The 24264-nt window shown below is 38.1% G+C and overlaps 1 protein-coding gene across 1 annotated transcript; it reads left to right on the forward strand.

Moving 5' to 3' along the window:
* The first annotated feature begins 7294 nt into the window (after nt 1-7294).
* Nucleotides 7295-23594, forward strand: LOC131318752 (uncharacterized). Its single transcript, XM_058348712.1, has 8 exons — nt 7295-7354; nt 7467-7497; nt 18253-18403; nt 18677-19420; nt 19918-20324; nt 22102-22203; nt 22305-22439; nt 23288-23594. Exons 3-8 carry the CDS (start codon nt 18307-18309, stop codon nt 23435-23437), a joined length of 1635 nt encoding a protein of 544 aa, XP_058204695.1. The 5' UTR covers nt 7295-7354; nt 7467-7497; nt 18253-18306; the 3' UTR covers nt 23438-23594.
* Nucleotides 23595-24264: the final 670 nt, after the last annotated feature.

A 24264-nucleotide genomic window follows, 5' to 3' on the forward strand; every position in this document is an offset into this window, starting at 1 on the left:
TAGTTTTCATTGATTGTGGTTGGAGTTCTAAGATAGATTATACTCGTATAATGGGCCATGCCGTTAGGCGGCTAGACCGTACTTCTGAGACGGTCCGTGCTATGAGATAATTTATGCCTTTTAACAACCCAATATACTTTCTAGATGATTATTGCTAGGGTTTGCAAGCCTTAATAATAATCCCTTCTGATTCGAATAATTAATCTCGCCTATGCATGTTGGAGTTACGCAGTCGAGGTGGATTTGAACCCTAGATTTTCTCTCCAATCCTTACAAACTTTCCATTTAATTATTTATCTTAGTTTAATAAATTCTCCAAATTCAAACAACTAAACTTCCTTGCCCGAATTAATCTAAAAATTAATCGAATTTGTCGTAACTTAGCCATACTGTCTCCGTCGGAACGATACTCAGTCTTGACCACTATTCTACGGAGTAGTAGTTAATTCTCAATTTTATAAATATATTTTTGATACGGAGCGACGTGGTCAGCAACCATGTTTGTTTTGGCCCTTTTGAAAATCTAGACCCAAACTTCTCTGTGCACGACCCCCAAATAAATTTTCACTCTCATTTCTCTATCTATCTTTCTCCACTCATTACTCCAAAAAATTACTCCTTCCGTCCCAATTCATTAATACCTTTGAGAGTTCGTGCCACTTTTCAATTGATTATATCTTGTAATCTATAATTTTTTAGGTGATTTTGAAAAGATCGTACTATAAAAGAGCTATTTAAACAAGATCCATATTGCATATAAATAGTATTACCAATTAAAAATTATGATTAATTTTTTATTCAATTAAAATAAAACGAGAGATAAAATAATGAGTATGAAGGGAGTACCTCAAAATCCAAAACCAACATGGAAGATCTCTAGCAAAGAGGGGCAATGAATATTCTAGCCAGCCGAACAGTCCGATAGGTAGTCCTAAACAAAGGCAGGCGAAAAGGAAATAAAGTAATTGGGGGCATTGGAGTTATCCGTATGCGTACACTATGAGTGTACGCATACGGATAACTCCAATGCCCCCAATTACTTTATTTCCTTTTCGCCTGCCTTTGTTTAGGACTACCTATCGGACTGTTCGGCTGGCTAGAATATTCATTGCCCCTCTTTGCTAGAGATCTTCCATGTTGGTTTTGGATTTTGAGGTACTCCCTTCATACTCATTATTTTATCTCTCGTTTTATTTTAATTGAATAAAAAATTAATCATAATTTTTAATTGGTAATACTATTTATATGCAATATGGATCTTGTTTAAATAGCTCTTTTATAGTACGATCTTTTCAAAATCACCTAAAAAATTATAGATTACAAGATATAATCAATTGAAAAGTGGCACGAACTCTCAAAGGTATTAATGAATTGGGACGGAAGGAGTAATTTTTTGGAGTAATGAGTGGAGAAAGATAGATAGAGAAGGAGAAGGAGCAAAGCTTTGCTAGAGGTACATACATCGCGTACATACGCGTTTTGGAATCATTTTGGGTCCACAAAAATTGATCCGAGCCGCTCATTTTATTCAAAATGGGTTGTTTAAGGTCCTTGTAAAAAATAAACTCAATCCGAAATCGGTAAAGGCATGTATGAAACATCTAACTTTTCTTCATAAATTAGACCTAGATTATGAAGCAAAGTTAGATATTTTGTAAATATTTTTACCGACACTGGATTGCAGTTTTTTTTGTAAAAACCTCAAATAAACCATTTTGAATAAAATGAGCGGTTCAGACCATTTTTTTGGGATCCGATATGAGTCTAAAACGCGTATGTACATGATGTATGTACCTATAGACCTTTCGGAGGACAAGAGAGGGGGTTGCTCACTTGTCTTGCATTATGGGTTTCTTTGGCTTCCACCTCAATTCCACGTCTCTCTCTCTCTCTCTCTCTCTCTCTCTCTCTCTCTCTCACAATTTTGTTTTGTCTATGTACCTATAGACCTTTCGGAGGACAAGAGAGGGGGTTGCTCACTTGTCTTGCATTATGGGTTTCTTTGGCTTCCACCTCAATTCCACGTCTCTTCCTCTCTCTCTCTCTCTCAATTTTGTTTTGGTTATTGAAACAACGGTCTCCTATTGTCAGCCCACTGGACTGACAATAAGCACACTAAAAGACAAAAAAAATACGCATTTGTGTATACTTTTTACACTCTATAATATTCATTCACACACTTACTATTGTCAGTCCATTAGGCTAATTTTTGAATTTTTCTTGAAACAAAAACTATCTCCACTCGTGAAATAATAGTTACTCCTACTAAAAAGAGAGATTTTGTGATATGATGGTACTGTTGCGGCAAAAGTCTACTGTAATAACACTAAATTTGTTCAACTTTAATTTTAGTTACAGCATGATTTTTTCTTATAAAAATAGTATTCTCATTTTGTCTTGCAAGATTTTAATTGTAAACATGCTGTGATATAAATAAGTATTTAAAACTAATGATATACGGGTAAGAGATAGTATTGAATACATATTTGGAATTACATGTTTCATCCTGTATTCAACTTCTCAAAAATTTAATCATCCACTCCAAAAAACTAAAAAATTGATTCTTAACATCTCTAATGCATATAGTTTATTAGTTTAATTAGGGAATACCGATTTATACAAAAATATTAAAATTTTCAAAAGTTATACTCCTCTGTACTATAGTTTTTCAAAATTAAAGCCACAGAATTGTTAAAATTAATGCAATCAATTTTCTATATAAGGCAAAAAAAGAAAAAGAGCGAAAAAATTATACTCCCTATAGAATATCCCCCTTTAAGAATGCTTAACTTTTTGGAATAGATTATCTTTTCGGAGTTTATTTCTTTTTCTTGAACCTTCATTTCAACCTTTTTGTGTATATTTTTATATTTTAGTAAAAATTTGAGCCAAATTTAATAATAAAAATTTAAAAAACAACCTAAAAGACCTCACCAAAAAATCGTGAAAAGTCAGGCAAAACGGGCTTGAAAAAACATTTATTAGTACTACGTATGATGGACAGTAGGGGTGAGCATGGATCGGATTGGTCTGGTTTTATAGTAATCCAATAACCAAACCACTTCTTACGGATTATGAATTTAGAGAACCAAACCAATCCATAAAATTCATAAAACCAAACCAATCCAAACCATTCAAAGGCGGTTTGGTTTCGGTTTTAAACCACGGTTCGTTTAAAATTGAGATATCATTACTATAAACTATTGTAAGTACTTAAAATTGCAAAGATAACTTAAACTAAAAGTTATATTGAAATTAATATATTAAAATCATCAAAGCTCACTAACATCAATCAACTAAATAAGAATAGAATACATTAGAAAGTAAGTTACCGAGATAAAAGAGTAGGAAATCACTTTACTAAGCCCAAACCATGTATGTTTAGTGTAATGAAATTGTAGGAATAGGAAGTTTAGGAAATTAATATTGAAAGTGAAAGAAAAGAATAGGGTGGTGGAATAGAGTATTAGATAAGAAAATTAAGTTTATTAAGTATATCTAAACAAATTATATACTATATGTGTGTGTATCACACGGTTCGGATTGGTTTGAAACCAGAACCATTAACGTAAATCCATAAACCAAACCATTTAACACGGTTTCTATTTTTTTTAAACCGAGACCTAACCACATCTTTAAAAAACCAAACCAAACTATTCGGTTTGGATTGGTTTGGACTGGATTCACGGTTTCATGGTTATTTTGCACACCCCTAATGGACAGATGGAGTAGTACTTTATTTTTTCTTTGTTTTCATTTTTTTTTCCGTATATAAAAGAGGTTTCTGGTACGCTTTGGGACGACACCACACCGTTTTCTCCTGCAAAAATTCTCAGAAAGCCTTACGTGCTCCCATTCCTCTCCCGATCGATTTCCAAGAGGTACTTAAAGAACGATCAGATCATTCGCCAATTTCATATTCTTTTGTTGTTTCATTCACGGTTAACCTTGGATACGGTTTACGTCGCTTGATTTTGAGTTTTTTTTTTTCCCCATTTTTATTGCCGGTGCTTGTGGATTGAAATTGAGTCGTAGCGAGTGATTGATCTACGCACAAGCTCTAATTTTGCTATTTGATAGAAATTTAGAGCAGTGATCGGGAAGAAATAAAGGGAAGAAAACAAGCGCTCTCGAAATTTCCACGCCAAACGACGTATTATTTGTCGTGGAATTGAGGTCTATCGCTCGATCAATTGGTGTGTTCTTTTCGTTTTGTGTATTTGTGTTGCTATGTTGTGATCGTTTGTGATCCTTGATCACGGGAGTATACAATCTTTTAAACATGGAAATCCATGTTTTTATGTTGCTAAGTAGATAAAACGGAGTATCCAGCTGGGTTGTCTTAGTTGGCCAAGAACTTGGAGGTTATGGGTTGGATATACAAGTTAATGTTTTATTCCCACCCCATGTTGAGGCTGCTTTAAGGGTGAGTACTTGGTATATGTAGGAGAACTGGAGTACCTAAGGATTAGTCTGGACAAAGCCTCGGAGCAAAATGGGGAAAAATGGGTGATTGTGATTACAGAGTGTCGCGATGTTTTCAAGTTCAATCCCATTGAAAACTTCTCCTGTGGGTATCTATTTGTGTTTTAAACCGATTATTTCCTTGTTTTGTGTAAGTAGCTCTTCATCAAGTGTGCTCCCACGTGAGTGGGTCATCCTGTTAATATATTGTAGATTCATGCATGCGGGGAACCTCAAGAATGGTTGCCTGTTTAATGGTGTCAGATATTTTTTGGAGTATAGAGGGGTATAGAGAGGTGTATAGGTCCTTTTATAATTTGACATTTTCATTTTATTCCTCGCTTTCTTTTGTACATGGGCGGCATCCCCTTGATACATTTTCAGTAAAATTTATTACTTTTCAAAAAAGTTTAACGGTGTATGTGTTGTGTATAGATGAGGAGGTGGTGCCTTTCAGTGGTTTATATGTGTTGTGTATGGACAAGGAGGTGCTGCCTTTCAAGCATAGGATTGTTTGCACTGATACCAAATTATCAACTACTCCAACCGTCCCTTTTTGTGCGCTTGTTATGAAAAGTCGTGCTATTTTGACCTCAAAAAGGTGCTTTTCAAAATAATTTTTGGACTTTTTTTGCACTGTTAAAAGTACTCATTGAGATCTTGAATGATGGAAAAAATTAATCAAAAAGTATTTCGGGAAGTAATTTGTTTTCTGAGATCAAAAGGACACGGTCTCCCGTAGATAGCAAACAAAATGAGACAGAGGGAGTAACTTTCTAAAAGCTTAGCTGTAGAGTGAGTTGTAACTTATTTAGTTAATATTTGAATGCGTTGTTTTGTACAATGATGATCGAACTTCTATTTTCTAAATGTTCCCCCCCACTCCCCCCCTAAATGGAAAAATGTATGTAATTTTTTCTGTATAAATTTAGTTATGCTTATGATTTTATGTGCTTGTATGGGAGTAATTGGTGTTCAAATGCTCAATGTTTTAAAATCGTTTGGCGCTAATTGGGTGGAAATGCTTATGATTTTATGTGCTTGTATGGGAGTAATTGGTGTTCAGATGCTTAATGTTCTAAAAATCGCTTGGTGCTAATCGGGTGGAAAAGGGGTGCTTAGCGCCGGCTAGGCGGGGACTAGGCGCCCAACTAGTCGGCTGTCTAATCTAGGCGTCAGACTACAACCTAGCGCCTAGGCGGGGACTAATCGGCCTAGACGCCCGCCTTTTAGAACACTGCAGAAGCTCATGGTAATTGGATGTGTTGTCCATCCGTTTTATGCAGAATTCCATGCAGACGACTTGACTTGTGAATTGACATGAATTATTATTGTTGTTATAATTTCTGTGTCGTTACGGTAATAGTTTCTTCTTGTGTTGCAAATGACATGCTGACCATAATGGACACTGGATCAATCAATTTTCAGGTGCATTCAAGCATTCCTAGTTGATGTTGTCGTAATGTCGTATAGTTGAAGTACAGCTCAACTAACCGGTTTGGAATTATAGTCAATAACGGAAGTAAATAGTGATAAAGAAGAAGATTAGACCCTTTTAAGGTATCGTAGGTGAGTATCTTATTATTGTTTTCTGTTCTTTGTATCCCTTCTCTTATTCTGTTACTCTCTTTCTACAACCTATAAGCAATATGAAAATTTCCATTTTCTATGGTGTTACTGTTTATGGGCACTGGGCACGTATTCCCTGGTTAACTTTTGTTGAAATTTTTAGTGTACTTTATGATATATTTTTGTGTCTGAGCGTAATGTAGAATTTGGCAATGAAAAGGAACCCGAAGAAAAAAGAATGGGAAAAATCTATTGGCTAATTAAAGGAGGATTAGGATGGAGCATGAGGAAAATAAGAAAACAAGATGATGAAAGAAAAAAGGTAGATAACGTTCTTGTAACATGTAATGACATTCCTGCAGCCCTGCCCATAATTTTTTGTTAACCATAACATATAAGAAAGACTTTTGGCTCGTTTATTTTGATTGTGAGAAAGAATGAGTGCCTTTTTGAGGCATCTTCACTAACTCAATAATTTTCTTTGGATAGGCAGAGACAGAAGATGCTTGAGGAGAAATCTTTATATGTTTCTGTGTCAGTACTCAAAACTCAACTCAATATCATTGAGTTAATTTGAAGTAATGATGATGTTAAAGTATCCACCTCAAAACTAATTGGCAATGAGAGGAGAGGCCGCCCAGGCTCATATACTAGTTTTTGAGGTGATAATTAACCGATGTGGGACAATTTCCAACAGATGAAGTCTTTAGTATAACTTGGTAAATGTCTCAGGTGACTTTGGTGAGTCCTCACCGCTGGAGATAGTTTTATTTGATAGCTTTTAATGTAGTGGCTGCAGGTCAAAAAATGGATGGAATCCTTTATGTGTTGAAAGGATGAACTCCGGCTAAAATTAAGTAGTTACCTAATCGTCTATTATCTTCGTTAGTCGTGTTTTTAGTGTTTACATGTTTTGAAAAGCATATTGTGCTTTTTGATGAGATCCATGGGAAATAAGTTATGTGATGTACTCCTCTCACAATCGTCAAGAGTACTAGCTTTTGTGCCTGCTGCTGAAAAATAGCATTTACATCTGCTCCTCATAGAATATGCTTGTCTGTTTGACCTCTAATAATACTGCAAAACTGTAGAAAGTTAAAGAGCTTTGCGTTTGTAATTTTACTATGATTTATTTACTGCAATAGCAAAGTGGAAGGGTATTTTTATTTCAGAAAGTTGTGGAGTCATTCAAGCTTGTTCTGTGTAGATACAGCAGGGGTGTCATTTTTGAGGTTTAATCCGATCATGCCTGCGGGGTGTCATATTTGAAGGGTGTCAGGGTAAAAAAATTGGATGCTGGCATTGATTTTGGCGTTAAAAGGTAGAGTTGTGGTTGGTTTCCATCATGCAGGTGCATGAGTATTGATGGTTTATCTTTCTTTCATCCGCATGTTACTTCTTTGAGATATGATCAAACATCTATTTCCTTGAAGTTATTCGACGGGGGGTTGCCTGAGTGAACAGGTTAGGGAGACCTTCAAATTAGGTGCTCTCTCTCTCTCTCTCTCTCTCTCTCGTATTCTTTGTGCTCTTGTTGGAGTATACATTTTCCTCTTTACAGGTTTCCCTTGTATTCCTCTAAAAAGGTTCCCAATATTTATCTCTTCCAAGAAGGCAAGTACTAAGTGCTTCTGGGTGGAACCTCTCACCCTTATTTAGCCTCATTCAAGGGTCCAAGTCTTTTTAAAAGAGCTTTAACCACAATCCAAATCTCAAACTCCCTAGGGATTCAGCTTTTTAGTGCTATCAGGTTGGTTGTTTATATTCATTAAATTGTTTTCTGATGAGAAATAGTTACTAGCCATTTATAGGAGCCACATTTGGTAGGTAGTTACTCCGCCTTTCATTCTTTTGAGTTTGTCCGAATAATATATGGTATTTCATTGCAGGCACTTTGGGTTTCTATGAACCACAGAAGAAGGATTCCCATTTTTGAATCCTGTGTTTTCGACCAAGATCTTAACATATGAACTGGTGCAATTGTGTGCTAGATATCGACTTTGAACCGGGAGAGTGAATATAGTTCTTCTAGAGACATCATGTTTCAATTTGCCGAAGTCGTGTAGTTCCTTGTTCTTATTGAACATCGCAGTGAGAAATGACGATCTAGTCCAACATGGTTTTTCATATTGCATGTAGTTGTGACTCACAGTTTATTCTCGGGATCCTATGGCCTTAGAAGTAGTCATATGTGTGGAGGTGCACTTCATATGGTATTTCGAGTATCATAAGGTGCAAAATTGAGATGATCAGTGATGACATAGTTTGTTTCTGCGATTCAATTAAATTGAAAAGAAGATGCAGCTTAATTATGACTATTCTCATCTATGAACGATTCCTTATGGGCCTTTACCTTTTGATATCCAGTGGGGATGTTTAACATTTCTTTATCCGAAGGTGTGTTGATGACCATTAAAATTTTACGGCGGTTGACTTCTTGGATACTTCTTTGTGGTACTGGAGGTACCTTGTGTGTCTGGAGGTGCCTTCGAACTCATGATACCATAATTGCCAATTTGAAATGGGGTTCAAGTGTTCAACTAAGAATTCGCTGGTTAAATCCTCAAAATGAGATAACCGTATAGAACGGCTGTTAGTTTTCTGAAAATCTTATCGTTATTCCACATTGTGGAGTGCATTGCTCTTAAAAACAATTGAAGTTTCCGCTACAATGATAATGAACGCCTTCTGGTGTTTCATCATGTGTTGGGACACTTCTGGAGCTATTATAGACCACAAATCAGTGGAAAAGTTATTCATGTTGTGGAGTTTTGAACAAGGATAGTTTAACTTACTGACACGAGAGGGGTTAGTTTTCATTTTGAAAACTGCAATTGTTGCTCTAATTTTGGAGGATAATATGTTTCAAGTCTGGAGGAGAAAGGTTTGATCTTTAATTCTGAGAAAATTTCTACTGAAATGCTGAAGCGAGGAAGTTGAGCAATAAAAAGTATCAGGTCTCCTTCAAGTCTGGTGAGGATATAATGGAACTCACCTATTGTAAATGTTGCCGTGTGAAGGTTTCTTGTAGTCTATGTTAGAGCCATATAAGAATGTTTCAAGTGTATGAAGTAAATTCGTTCCTTGCCATCGTCGTCTATGTCCTTGTAAAGGCTAGTTTATGGACTCAATTGGCGCCCTGCCATATGCCATCGAAGAATCTGTTTGCCAGTCGAGGTTTTCACTTTGTAAAGTTACTTCAGGACCGCATCTGAATTTGTTTCACCAAGCACCCCAATGTCATGTTGTTGCAATATCACTTCTGAAATGGAGTAAACTCTCCTTGAATGAATGCGGTATCATACTGGGGATCCCCTGGAGGCATGGACATTGTATCAGGATAGGAGGGCGAGCTTAATTGTTGTGGATGATTTTGTAGCTTTTGATCTGTATATTCGCTAAGCAGATCTTGTATATATGGTGATAATAAATGTGAACGGACAGCCTTAGTTATGATCTATGTCAGTTCTGTACAGACTGCTAGTTCTTACCATTTTATGTTGAAATCAGGTTACTTATGACTGGACGTGGGCCGTTGATTTTAGTAACTGGTTGCAGAATGAGAGAAATTGAAGTATTTGGTTAGCGGATTTGGCTGTGTTAACTTTTGCATCTCCTAGTGATGTAGATATGCTTGCAATAGAAGAAAATTTCCAGGAGTATCAGCTTCTTGGTTTTTCTTAACCAACCATAAGGTGTCCTCACCCCTTTATGCTTTCCTTTCTACCAGTGTGACAAAGACACTGTCACCTTTTGCCAGCTTTTGTTTCGATAGATAATGCTTCTGGAATTCTGATTAAATATTCGAAGGTTTTTTTGGGGGGGCAAGAACTTAAGGTGTTAAACACCATGTAGTTCTCATATTTTTGTGTCATTTCCACTGGTCATTTTTAGTCTCAGTTCTCTTATTTTAATTTTAAATTACAATTTGTGGATGAAGTTTCAAGAAACTTTGATATGGAGAACAGGAAGGTTTTGAACTTTGAAGATATCTCAAAATTTTGTGTTTACATCTGATAACCCAGACAATTCCGTAATCACTGGCAATAAGTATTTCCGGGGCATGTCGGGATAGGTAATGGGACACAACGCTTGGCGTGTCATTTTAGTTTGTTAGACAGCATACAGACATGGCTCAGACACCTATTTAGTGTCCTATCATGTTAGTTTGGAAATGAGACATGAATTTTGTATGCTCGTAACTTAATTCTGAACTAAGATGCTGTGGCTTTCCAAAAAGATGATTATTGCTAAAATTGGGGATCCTTTTAGCGGCATTTATTTTTTTCTAATTTTGCTTCTGGGTCCCAGTAAGTGCTGGGCCAATCTGATTTTTGAAGCGGGAAACATCGGTTTATTGTACTATATTTGGCAGCTCAAGTTAACTAGAGTCTTAACTTTTAAGCAATATGAATCGAAGTATTTAGCTGCTAATCTCCCTTTGTATGCATGCATGGAAACTTTTGCTCGAGGGAATGCTCTGAACTTCTTTAATTCTGTTTGAGGATGTATCCAACACATCCCTATCGAAATTTTGAAACTCCATCCCCATGTCCTAAAGCTTCAGGGTTAATATTGATGCCTACGCACTCACCAACACCCGATACTCCCTACTTGAGTCCCTGTTACGTTGATTTTTCTTCCCATTTCAGGGTAGGTATAATCTGTGAAGCTTCCACACATGAATGTTTTGGGTTTATTACTTATCTTATGCGGACACGTGAACGCCTCAGATATGCTCTACCCAGACGGGGACGGAAAATGCATTTTGGGGGGTTTTGAAATTTTTAAAAGTTATTTCGGTGGCCACATTATGGGGATTAAAAAAACAATTGGTGTTGGTATGCAATGCAAAAATATGTCTCTGGATTATTTGACTCTCTTTTTACTTCAGTGTACATTCTTTGTGCTTCTTTCCTATAAGTCATTACCTTAGTTGTCGAATCATGCATCATTGCCATATGATTCATACACTTCATGAAAGGATTCGATTTATCTCAAGGAATGAAGTAACAAAATAATAATCAAGACTGACTGTAGACGTGGCATGTTGTATGTCGTGTTTGGAATAGAACTACTTTTTGCTTCCATCTCAATGCCAGTCACCAAAGTTTTCAATGGGCGTAGCTCCATAGTAGTGCAATTGTGAGTTTTATGCAACTTCTACCAACATTTGGTCTACATGGAGCCTAGGGGGCATTTAGTAAACTACAAATCTAAAACAGTGTCAATCATCTTTTTGTTACAACTTACTGGATTGTGTTTATGTACTGTCTGACTGACAAAACAATGTTGGTTAGGGATGGGATGGTATTGTAATGCATTGACTGACTGCTCTCCCCACCCTTAGATGAAGATGGATTTGATCCCAAGTCTTTGTGACTACAAGATGCCACACACACACACACACACACAAAACTTCAAGTAAGGGCGCCCTTACCGTATTAAGTTAAGAACGTCCATTTTCTGACCAATTTGTGATGATCCGAGCCACTCAATATGTTGAAAACATGATTTTAAGGGTACCCGTGAGAAATCAGCAAAAAAAATAAGACCGAAAAGGGCTTGATCCGAGCATATTTTGTTTGTATTTTATCGAATGGTTTAAAAAAAAAAAACTGCTCAAATCAAGCCCTGTCCGGTCATTTTTTTTTGCTGATTTCTCGCGGGTACCCTTAAAATCACGTTCTGAACGCATTGAGTGGCTCGGATCATCGAAATTTGATCGGGAAAGATGAGAAAAGGGGACGTCAGCATTTTATTTAAAATGAGGGCGCCTTTACCTGAAACCTACCTACCCAAGTAGTACCCAACATTGTCATTCATTTGAAATCCCTCTCTTCTTTTGAATTATCTCTTTCCCAGCCGGTCTCAAGCCCGCACAAAGGGGGAGGGTTGTGCGTTAGGTAGCTGATAGCTAGCACATAAAATTCTATAAAACTGCCACAAGACCAGCGATGCTTTATGAGACAGAATGTTGGCCTATTAAGAAACAACAGGTGTGCAAGATGAGTGTAGTGAAAATGAGAATGTTGAGGTATCCGTGTAGTAAGACTAGATGAGACACGATTTGTTCGTGAGATGGTAGGTGTAACACCTATAGAGGAGAAGTTGAGGGAAATAAGGCTAAGGTGGTTTGGGCATGTCTACCGTAAACCTGGAGATGTAGTTGAGAGAACATATAAGATAGCTTTGGGTAGCAACGCTACGGGGAGGGGAAGACCTAAATTGAGATTAGATGCTGTTGTGGGCAAAGATATGAGTCTAATGAGTTTGATTGAACAAGTGGCCCTTGACAGAGCTCAATGGAGAAAAAAGATTCATTTAACCGACTCCAATTGATTGAGACATAAGGCAAGGCTTGGTTTGGTTTGGTTAGAATACTAACTTTTCAACACATCTTCAGTCATATCCTTTAATAGCATCCCCCAGCCCACTTCGACTATCAACTATCCAGAACCACCAAAAGCTTCAGCCTCAGTTAAGCTATCACAATCAAGGAAGCACGTACACCTCGCCGGCCATCACATACCGATGGTAGACACATGTACACACACTCTCCGGACATGTGTCAAACAATAGTGTTCTAAAACAAGGAATTAATCGGTGATTAATCACTGATTAATAGCTGGGCGGGCCTATCCAATTAGGTCCGATTAACGATTAATCGCTGATTACTAATTAATATGCACCGATTAATCGCCAATTAATCCGATTAATCGCTCAAAGGTGGCCGACCGCCCAACTAGCACCGAGCGACTTTTAGAACGTTGTCAAACAGTCAAATTAGAAGATTCCAACTGCTTTTTTTGGTAACTTGGACACTCTAGGGACATTCTAAAACACGCTCGGGACACTCTATAGATGTTCTCGAGACTCACGGGGGTGCCAGCGAAATAATAGGCAGATTTTCTTTATATGACGGTGGTGTATAAGACTATAAGCTGTAAAGACACATTAGAATGATGTAACATTTTCGGTTTGAACATTATTGTAAATGATCTGTAGGAAAATTTGAATGATGTGGCGATGAACTTGACATTTTCAGGAACTGATTTTTGAGCTCGCAATTAGGTGGTATAATGGCATAATGTGAATGAAGGCATATAGCATATTTCAGTGGTAAAAAACTGAACTAATAACCTCTAGGTTGGGAGTTCAAGTTCTGTCTCCAATCCTTCCCCGCCCATACCCCAATGGTTGGGGTCTAGAAGGGGTCTGTTGCTGTTATTGTTGTAACGTGAGAGGGTTGTAGTATTGCCGCGTAGTGTCAGTGCTACAATTTAACCATGACATTGATGACAACATACTAACCCCTTAGAGAGCTACTTATATATGTATGCGCATGTGCACACACGTACATCAATGTGTGTGTGTGTACATATTTATACTATTATCGTTGAGTCATTGAGCAGTTCTACTTTCCAGTGGGCTGGCGCGGAGTACTTTACACTGCCTAACTTTACCCTATCTACGCATTCATAGAATCTGATTCTCAGTGTGTTATTAATTTGCAAAATCTGTTGGTTGCGAATTGTCATCTTCAACTGATACCTCTTTAGATCATTGAATGATAAAGTTTGCAAGATTACAGTCAAATTGTCTACAATACGACCAAATGAATATTGCTGACTTGGTTGATTTGCATTACTTACAGCTTCCTTGTTCATAGACAAAGAGGATTCGGAATTGTCAAGTGATTCAATCTTTGCACATTCTTTTTTATCCATTCTCAATTTAGGCATTTTTGTGAGGCAATATGCATCTTAGGATACAATGCAATTGCATGTCTAGGTGTATGGAAATAAGTCTGGTTTCACCTATGATGGTCATTGCTTGTTCACTTTTGGTTTGAAGCATGTGCTTCTTTGATAAGACGAAAGACATTTCAAATGGCAATATTACCTTGGCCAAAATTTTCTTCAGCGAGTATTCTCTATCTGTCATAATGTATTGATGTATGGAATGATGTCAAGCGGTAGAAGGATTACATTCAAATAGTTAAAACAATGGGACACTACAACAATCATGTGGGGTCCCCAACAACTAAATCAAACCCCATACCAACAATCCAATTAATAGCCTTATAAGGGGAAGAAATAATCTGGCAACGAAAGACACCAATACAGGAGACCTAATAATCTATTCTTGCATGAAAATAATAACTTAAGTATCTCTTCATTTCCAATACATTGTTGCAACTTCTGTGAGGATATATTCATTCTGGCTCCCATTCCATTTGTTTTATATCTCCGTTCTTGACTAACGATTTGTTTAATGCCAATTATTATGAGCTGTTTTCAATATGATGAATTGCTTGAGTTAAATACTTTTAAGGACCAAGTAGCACGGAGCGACCTACTTGGATGTGCGTACGGGTTATTTATGAAGTTGATATGTACAGGTCTGATTGTTGAACATTAGAATTGACAGTCCAGGACTAGGAAAAAGTGAAAGAGTCGTAGGCTTCTCTCTGTGGGTATGGATGTTGCTTTTTTGTGAGGTATGGGAGTTCTAATTACTACTCCGTATGATGGCAACAAAGTGCCTTCCGTCTCATGATACGTGTTTGTATTCCACTGTGGTAAGCAGAGAGGAGTTGATGACCTGCTTACATACCACGAGGCTTGGCTTCTGACTGTACTAACTTTTGCTTCCGAGGCCCAAGCGGATATCCTTGGTATTGATAACCTAAAGTTGCTGTCCCTTAAGATTTTGTGGAGCAACTTTAAGAAGGTTGAAAAAGGTTGCTTTATTCTTTGGCCAGTTTATTAGGATGTGTAAATTCTCCATCATTTTCACTGGTTATATACTCCTTTTTTGGCTGGGAGTGAAGGGCTGGAGTTTCCTGCTGGATAGAGTTCCCTCAGTCTGCCTATTGAAATGTTTTACTTATCTTCTGAAAACAACTAATGCAGGCTCCTTCCTTTCTCTCCCTTGTCCATTCAGTTTGGGTCAATTACAACATTTTATGTTGTCTATATTTGTTCTCTCTCTAGTTTAGGTTTTCTCTAACCAAGAACCTCTTCTTGAGTGGACGTACCAAGTTTTTGGATAAAAAAGGGAAGGCTAATTGCAACATTATCTCTGTTATAATTGTTCATAGGGTTCTGAATGCACTATATAATGGGAAAGGGATACTCCGCTTGGGGAGAAAAGGTGATGTTTCATTCTCCAGGTGGTTTTTATTTCATTCTTGTGGAGTTGGCAGTAGGATGTTGTAATGAATTGGGTAGCATCATTTATAATTACCTTCGCTGTCAAGGTTTTCTTTTCTCCTTATATCTCTTCATTTATAATTACCTTCGCTTTGGGAGAGGGTTCCATATCTTTTCTGGTCTCTTTGCGAGACACTAGGTGCTTATATTATTTGTTCTCTGGTATCAACTGAAACAAAAAAAAAAAAAAAATTATATATTGTTGTTACTACCAACACTTGGTTGGGCTGTGTGCTTGGTTGAACTACTTAAGACTTGCCTTCCGGCCATCACCATCCAACCATTATCATCTACTTTGAAGGTTTTTCTATGCATAACGAAAGCCTGCTTGCTTGGTCCATGTTACCTCATAGTAGTGATGCAAAGTCCTCCCTCAACCCCACCCCCTCTTGACCCACACTTTGACTTTAGTGCCACTTCAATATGTTGCTTTTAGGCCATTTTAAACTCACTTTGTCTGTTTCTGATTGCATTTGAGCACCGTTACGAATCAATTTGTTAAAGCATGCAACTCAAAACCCCTTGGTGAGCAGATGGAGTGGATAATTAACCAATGTAAGATAAGTGCTAACACTCTCCCAAGGGTAACCTGATTTGCATGTGGAGAAGTAGACAAAGTATCCAAGATATCGGGATCACTGCAAGACAAGATGCACTTATGGTACAAAGGAAGAATGAATCTATGTAAATTGTCTTCACCAAAAGCCTCCAAAGGGAGCAATCAATCTAGAGTCTTGCCCAAAAGCCTCCATAAGACTACCTCTAATCCACGTTAAATTTTATACTAGAAACTTGTCTGAAAGCTTAAGCTATTAGAATACTCTTTTATTGGTATTTTATCTTCGTTGCCCGAAGGGGGGGCAGGAGTGGAGTGGGGGCCCAATAGAGGATCATAGAAGCTCCTCATTTGGGAGCGCCGAGGGGAGCATTTCGAAATAATTTACGTGAATATGAGTTAATGATCTTAGTCTTACGTAGAGCCATGATCTTAGTCTTACGTAGAGCCCAAGCTCGGCAAGACTCACCCAATTAATCAATTACCAACCATAGAAGCTCCTCATTTGTGTAATCTCTATAAATAAGAATTGGAGTCAATTGCGAATGCTTTTTCCCAATATATGAGTAAATCTTATTTTTTTAGGAAGTACTTGAGTAAATGTTTTTCTAGTATCTTGCCGATGTTAAGCGCATGCTTTTCTCATATCTTATCAGTACTTCATCTTTCTCTTGCATGTTAGCTCTTGTTTCTTTTGGGGTTCATATGTTTGAGAGGATCTATCCTAGTCAGGAACACCTTTCTCGATGGAAATGAGGTTCCTAGGAGGTTTTGACTCACGGGAGCGATGTTGCGAGGGTTTGGGGTGAATTCACCTTCCCGGCAGAAGCATCCTGTAACTAAGGTACAACGAGTCCATCTTGTGATGAGACTCTCCTCCTTAAGCAAGCAAAAGTTTCAAGTATGAGTTATAAGGTTGGTGGTGAGGTTTGAACATCATATCGTATGCCCGCTCTAATACCATGTTAAAGAATCCCAATTGAAACAAATTGGTAATCAATGGAGACTGGAGGAGTTGTGGCTTGTTGCGGAGATGGTAAGCACAGGAGAAGAAGTGGTGTTGTGGGTTGATAGAATTAGGAGTTTTAATAAGTGTATTATGTCGGTTTGTCTGCTAAGGTGCATGGACCATTCCAATCTTGGGGGAGTTTAAGCCTAAGAAGCATGCTAGTGCTTTCTTTGGTTTTATGGAGTAGTTAAGGAGGTAGTACAAAGTGGAGAATTTGAACTCCGTATCTGTTTTTTGCTGTTGGTAAGATGGTGGACATGAATGGAATTGATGTCGGAAGTTGAGATGCATATCCACTTCCAACCCCGATTGGCTCGTGACGCTGAATGACACATTGTCGCTTGCAGCACCTCGGCTCTAGTTTCCGCCGTTGGATTGAGTGAGGTGACGAGAGCTGATGTGACAAAGGTAAAAGGCTTTATTATTGAGCAAATAAAAGGCTGTTATTAGTAGCCATGGCAGTTTTCATTACTTTTATTCCATTCCATCCTCTCAAAAGTGAAAGGATATGGAATGATCAATTCACCATTGAGAGCATTAACCCTGGAAGTACTAATATTGTGGTGTTCTAACAGTGGCATAGCAGACAAGAACTTGATGAGCCTGCTGACGAAAAAAGAAGAGCCGTTTTTTCAGTTCCGAAGCCTAGCATCTCCTCATAACACTCTATCACCTTAATCCATTCTTTTGTTGAGGGTCTAGCACTTATTCCGGTCCTCTATTTACATAGCGAAGAAAGACAAAGGCTCTTGCTCGAATGCGGGACTGTGTTGTGCTCCGGCACGGCACTCTAAAATGCATGTTGAGTTGAGCAAGAAAGAATACAACTAAGAAGGCGAAGAATGGAATTGAAGGCATAGTCTCAATATAAAAAATTTAAGACCCACCATCGAGTGGCGGATTTGGATGGAGTCTGGCACAAAAAAATTCTGACTCATAAGGGATGCTACCATGTTACAACTAGCAGCCCCTTTAAAACTCCTTATTTTACAAACGCTGAGAAGAGAATGAGAAAGGTTCTTTTGTAAATGCGGTGTATATTGAAGCGTGAGAGGAATCTGGAGTTGGGTTCTGTGGGTTGTGGGTTTGTCTCCTGTGTTTCCTTCGTCATGTTTTATTTTGTTTCAATGGTGGTGCGCCCTTGACATATTACAACCATATAGGTTGCCCAAAAAAAATGAGTAAAAATTGTACCAAATACACCTCACCTCTCACAGCCTTCACTGCAAATTTTGAAATCACTGGGATAAATTCTTCATGTGAAATCCAGTATTATTTGGGGTATGTGCTTCAATTCGCTCGGAGCACTACATTTCCGCTTATGTTGGCATACCTCTTCTGAGGACCAACTGGTAGAAACGTTTGGTTTTAAATGTTTTTTCTCTGTCTGAAAATTTCCACCAATTGTCATGCTGAACTTTAAGAAGCTTTTGCAGGTGGTTCCTATCCTTATTTCAGAGCTTGATCCATCCCCTACTTTTGGGGGATCTATGGAGCATAGAAACTTTCCCAGCTCATCTAGGATGTTGACGGACCAAAGTCATGACAGAAATCATTCAACTGCGGAACAGTCCTACGATTATATGGGTACTGGAATAAGTTGTGTTTGGATTCAAAGTTTGATGTCCTTTCTAGGTGCAGGCAGTTGAAGAGAAGGCAATGTTGCATGCATACCAGCTTCTTGGCTCAGAAGTTTTTGACATGACACTCAGAAAAGGAAAAGAAAACAAAAAGACTCCATTTTAACTTGATCTGTAATTATGAAAAATGCCGTAACACTAGATTGGACCACCCTTGGGTATCTGTCTTTTTTGTTTAGCCTTTTGGAAAAAAATGTTGCTTACAAATTTTACATGTCAGGAAGGGCTGTTGCTTCGGAAAATGGTTCTGTGGCTTACCCAATGGAAAACGTATCAAGGAGTGGAGTATACTCTGCTTCTCAGTGGAATTCAGAAAGCAGGGTGAACATGTATCCTTCTTCCAGTTTCAGCATGGAAGCACCACATCTCCAACCATCTTTTCCAGTGTCTTCTTACCATCCCTTCCCACAGTCTCCAGCTGCTGGAAACATGTATATGGGCCCACAGTATAATGCTGGCCACACACATACTAATTACAACGATAGGCACAATATCCATGAAGACGAGACTGGTCTGCTAGATTCTGAAACAGGTAGTAGAAGGGCCCCAGTTAAAAGAAAAAGTCCTTGTGTTTCTGTGGCCTGTGAAAGAGGCAGCTCAAGCAGATTCTATAGTGCAGGAAGTTCATCTAGTTCTTCTGAGATACCGCTGGAAAAACCACCTTCTGATTATCAAAACATTCCTTCCTGCCATATAGGCTTATCTAATTATGGGGGTGGTAGCCTCCCAATCCCTGGTGAAGATTTAGTGAGAAACGTCAGAAGCCGATCTAGACTTGATTTCGAATCCACTCCAATCGGAACTCATTTACCAAGTTATTCTTCTCGTCATTACCATTCGACAACCAACTTGTCCAGCTACCGTGGAGCCGTTGACCTAGCCAACATAAATTCTGATGAAACCACTCAGGAATGGAACTTTAATGCCCTACCTTGTCCTGCTCATGGAACGAGTCGAAATTCAGGTTAGTATGAGCTAGAGATGGCCTTCTAGTTTCTATACTTTTTAGGTAATAATCCCTAATCCCTACTGGTTAATGCTTTTCGGAATAACCAACTTAGCTCGTAAAACAGTCCCTTCTTTAGTCTCAGAAAGAAATGTTACTTACAGTTCCTTTGCATGGACACATGATTTCCTGATTTTTTTCACTTATAACTGATATTTAAAATAGATTTGTTTAGGTTAATTAACTGTTGATATCAGAACTATTAGTTATCTAGGAAAAACTTTTTTGGGTAGTTCATTAATTTTAAAACTGTGTGCATGTCCTATTTTTAAGATGAAGTTTTGTTAGTTACAGTTAATTGTACCCTTAAAAGAACCAGATCCTTATGACTAGATTATCTTATAAATAGATAGGTACCAAACAGTCCCCCAAGATTGCTATAAAGTCGAAGATTCTATATCACCTTTCCCCTGAATTTGTAAAGGATTTCTAAGAGATCTTTTGCAAAGTTACAGGTATTAATAATGGCTTAAGCCATGAGAGGGATCAGTTTCTTACACGAGGAAGTGGGACAGAGACTGGTGTCTGCCACCATGATTCTGCTTCTAGCAGAAATCTTGTTCCGCCTTTGCAGTATCTTCATGCTCCGCCTGTCTGGGGTGCAAGGGAAGGCCGTGGTAGTCATTCTCAAAGAGCAATACCTTCATATAGGGCTGCTCTGAGCTACCCTCGGTTTGGATATGAAGCAACTTCTACGGAAAATGGTCTGCAGTCTATCTCAGAAACTCACTCTTCCAGGTATTCAAGACCGTCAACTGGTGGATGGCAGAACAGTTACAGGAACGGAAGGTCGAGGATAGATATTGAGAGATTCCAATCGGTTTCTAGTATTGTGGACACCCATGACAGGATTGGGTCTGAGGTGTGTATTTTTCTTATTCCTTTAATTGTTATGCTAAATAGGGCGAGCATGATATGGGTAACTCAGTTGATGCAAGTGTTTCAAGGCTTATAAGATCCCAATATTTATGCGTCTCACGTTGGTTTCTGGTCTGGAATTGATTGGAAGATAACTAAAGTACACCTGTATGTAACCATTAAGTTGGGTGTTTGGGAGGGTAGATTGGGTACAGACCTAACCTTTACCATTAGATACACCAAGTAACTGCCCTCATACTTGAACCCTGTACCTAGAGGTTAAGCTGATGACTAGTACTTCATATTTTGTAATCTTAGTATTAGATTGTGCCCCACATGATCAGATTTGGGGATTAATTCAACAACAAATGGGTAGGTTCTGGGTTTAAAGCAGTTTCAAAATGGTGTTCAAATTGTTTTGCAATTGTGGCCTTGCTGTTTGGTCATAGAAGTATATCCATTTGATAGATACCAATGTTAAGCTAGAAATGGATCATCAAGATCAATCTGCCATGGCACATTGTACTCATTATTGTTTTTTACCATCTTAGTTATAGTGGGATATGACAAGGATGAATTATAGGGTAAAAATTACTCAGACCCCCTCATCTTTCACTCGCTCTCACCTAACACCCTTCAATCTTCAAGACTGATCAACCACACCCCATCATCTATCAGCCGGTATCACTTAACACCCTTCCGTCCACAGTTTGGATGGAACTTTGCTACTTCCATCCAAATTAATTTTTTATGTAAAATTTACCCTCCATTTTTTAGGGAAAGTTCAGGAGGAGGGTTTTATAATGCCTTCAACTTAACACATACATTTATAATGCCTTAAACATATTTATTTTTTCCAGGTAAAATAAAATATTAGTGACTATACGTGTAACTTTGTCTTATAATTAACAGAAACGAGTGTGTTAACCAAAAAAGATGGTTTGAAAATTTAGCACTTCAAGAAATAGATCAAACAAATATCCGCATAAAGCCAAATGATGGTATAGAAATGGGAATGGAGATGACTGTGAGGTATCAGGACAAGGGTTATAAGTTTTAGGAGTGAAGGGATGAGGAGGAGAGAACTTTCCCTACAAAATGGAGGGTAAATGTGACATAAGAAAATTAACTTGGATGGAAGTAGCAAAGTTCCATCCAAAATGTGGACGGAAGAGTGTTAAGTGATACTGGTTAGCGAGTGAAAGATGAGGGGGTTTGGGTGATTTTTACCCTGAATTTTGTTATTATCATTGGATATGGGTAACAGTTGTGTGTGTTTTCTTTTCATTTGATAAAGTGCTTTCTTGGAAGTGGATATGTTTAAGTTTTAGAGGCTAAGGGATCATAACTTGTGTTAAGAAATTCAGAATTCTCCGTTTAGCACAAGGAATAAAGAGTTGAAGATTTTTTCATTCTTTACCTATTGTCTTGTACAGTTTGTAGAAACAAGAAACCAAACAAGTTATCATGAAATTTAGCTTGTTGCTTGCGTTGTTTTCTAAACAAGTTGTTATATCCACCAAATGCATCAACAACATTGTCAGTTGTCACTGCTTTGCTTCTAAAAGTAGTAGTTTGCAGAAGCAAGTCCTCACATTGTGCTATCACGCTGATTTGGCCAAATCCGGTATTGTTAACTGCAACATTCGATTAAGAAAGTTCTGCCAAAAACCCAAATAAATATTCCTTAACCTGAATTTATTGTAATCTGGGTCTTCACAGTTCATTTTAATTCTCCAAGTTGTGATTGGCGAGTGACGTGAATCAGTTGTTCCTTGCAGGATCTCATGATGATGGATCACTCATCCTTGTATGCCAGTTCCAGGAATTTGTTTGATCAATATGGAGACATGAGGCTAGACATCGACAACATGGGCTATGAGGTGGTTAAATGTCACTTTAAGTCCCCTTTCTTTTGTAAACTCTTTTTTTTGGGGGATAGTATTCTCCAGCTCTCCTCTCACTATTGTTATGGCTTTGAAAGGAACTTCTTGCTCTAGGGGAGAGAATTGGAAATGTCAGCACTGGCGTGTCTGAAGATATGATTAGGAAGTGTTTGATGGAAACAAAGAATTCATCAGCTCAAAACGATGAAGAAGGAACGTGTTGCATCTGTCTTGTAAGTTCTTGTTGCTTCTGGCCTCTTTGGCCAAAACAGAGATAGGTTTCATTTGTGGTTGAGAGATCCTAAACTCCAAGAACAGGTCTGCCCTCCTTGATTTTTGGTTACCATAAGATGGGAACTCGAGACTTGCATTTTAGGTGTCCTCTTCAGAATGTGGGATGTTGAGACTCTAGCCAATGTTGTCCTGTATGTATGTTAGCTTTGCATATTTGCCTTCAAAATTGCATATTTCCCTTCTCATATTTGATATGAGAAGGGAATGGGTTTAGTTTGATTAGATAGCTATGAGATCCGGTATTGAAAATAATGAATTAAGTTAATTCTTGAATAAAATTAGATGGGAAACTTTATTTTTTTCCCCTGGGGTTGAATTTCGGCAAGTATCGATCTGATATCAAGCCTAATTTTCCCTCTCGGCTTGTATGTTCCCATGCATTTTACGTAAGAGGTGCTTTGGGCTATCTTCCCAAAGTAGGAATTCGCATCTGCATGTTGCTTGGATACCATTGATCTTTGGTAGAGATAACTTGTAACTTGAATCCACAAAGAAAAAGTCCTTCATTAGATTTGATAGACCACAAGAAAAAACATGATGTAGGCATTTAATCTTTATATTTTCAACCTAATAGGCTAATAGTATTGTTTCTGTTCATGGAATTCCCAAATTCAGTGGAAGTTCATAACCTGAGTGTATATAACGTGGTGAACACTTTCATATAAAGTTGCTTAGTATTGCATGTGCTCAGTTATGGGTTACAAATTTGTCCCAATATTTTCTATTAATTGGTTTCTTCCTTATCTTTTATTTTAACTTTATTTTTGTTTGCAATTGTTATTGGCAGGAAGAGTATGGAAATGGGGAGGAAGTTGGAATTCTGAAGAAGTGTGGGCATAAATACCATGTGAGTTGCATCAGGAAGTGGTTGTTGGTGAAGAATGCCTGCCCTATCTGCAAGGCTTCTGCTCTTGCAGATTGTTCGCCGGAGGGATGAATTAGGATTTACTTTGGTTGCAAATCCTTTGTTTATACATGTATATATGCATCCGCACACATAATCGACATTTCTCTAAATGGTAGGAACTTTAGGAAAACTTGGTATCCATCATTCAATTGCTCTCTTGTAGCATATAAAACTAGTGGCTTCATTCTGCCTTTGTGTTTTTGTTTATTTGCAATACCTACTCCCCCGTCGCATACATATTTTGACATCATTCAATCTAGCTATTGCTTTCATCCTTCTTTCTGTCCCGCAAACAGATAAAGGTTTGGAGGGCCATTTTGAGAAAAATTACCCAGTTGTTTGGTCTTATCCTATCAGCTTTGGTCCTGATAACACCTGATCAGGTATATAGGGGAAAAAGGTCGTGGTCCTACCTTTCTCCATTCCCTTTGATTGAGTCCAATGTGGGACTCTAGGTCCTAGTTATAATTGTATTTGTGAGGGGCTCCGGCGTTGATGCTCCCAAGTGATATGGGAGCATTGTGCTCCCATCTTTCCGTTTGGACTTAATTGGTTTGATCCTAACCATTGGTAGAGCCTTCCTCTCTCTCTCCATTGCCTTTTATTAGGAATGGCCACGTGGCGGGGCAAGGCTCCTATCACCAGTAAATTTTACGTAATTGGTTTGATCCCAACTATTGGTAGAGCCTTCCTCTCTCTAAATTGCCTCTTATCACCAGTAAATTGTATTTTTGGCCCTATGTCCCTCCTGCGGCGCCTCTATCTCCTTTGCTTCTCTACACAGACCTACCTAAATTGTTCTAATTAGGAGTATATCTTAAGACCAAATAAAATTTTAAAGTTGATTTATAATCGAA

The sequence above is a fragment of the Rhododendron vialii genome, chromosome 3a (genome assembly GCF_030253575.1).
Source record: "Rhododendron vialii isolate Sample 1 chromosome 3a, ASM3025357v1".
Taxonomy (NCBI): Eukaryota; Viridiplantae; Streptophyta; class Magnoliopsida; order Ericales; family Ericaceae; genus Rhododendron; species Rhododendron vialii.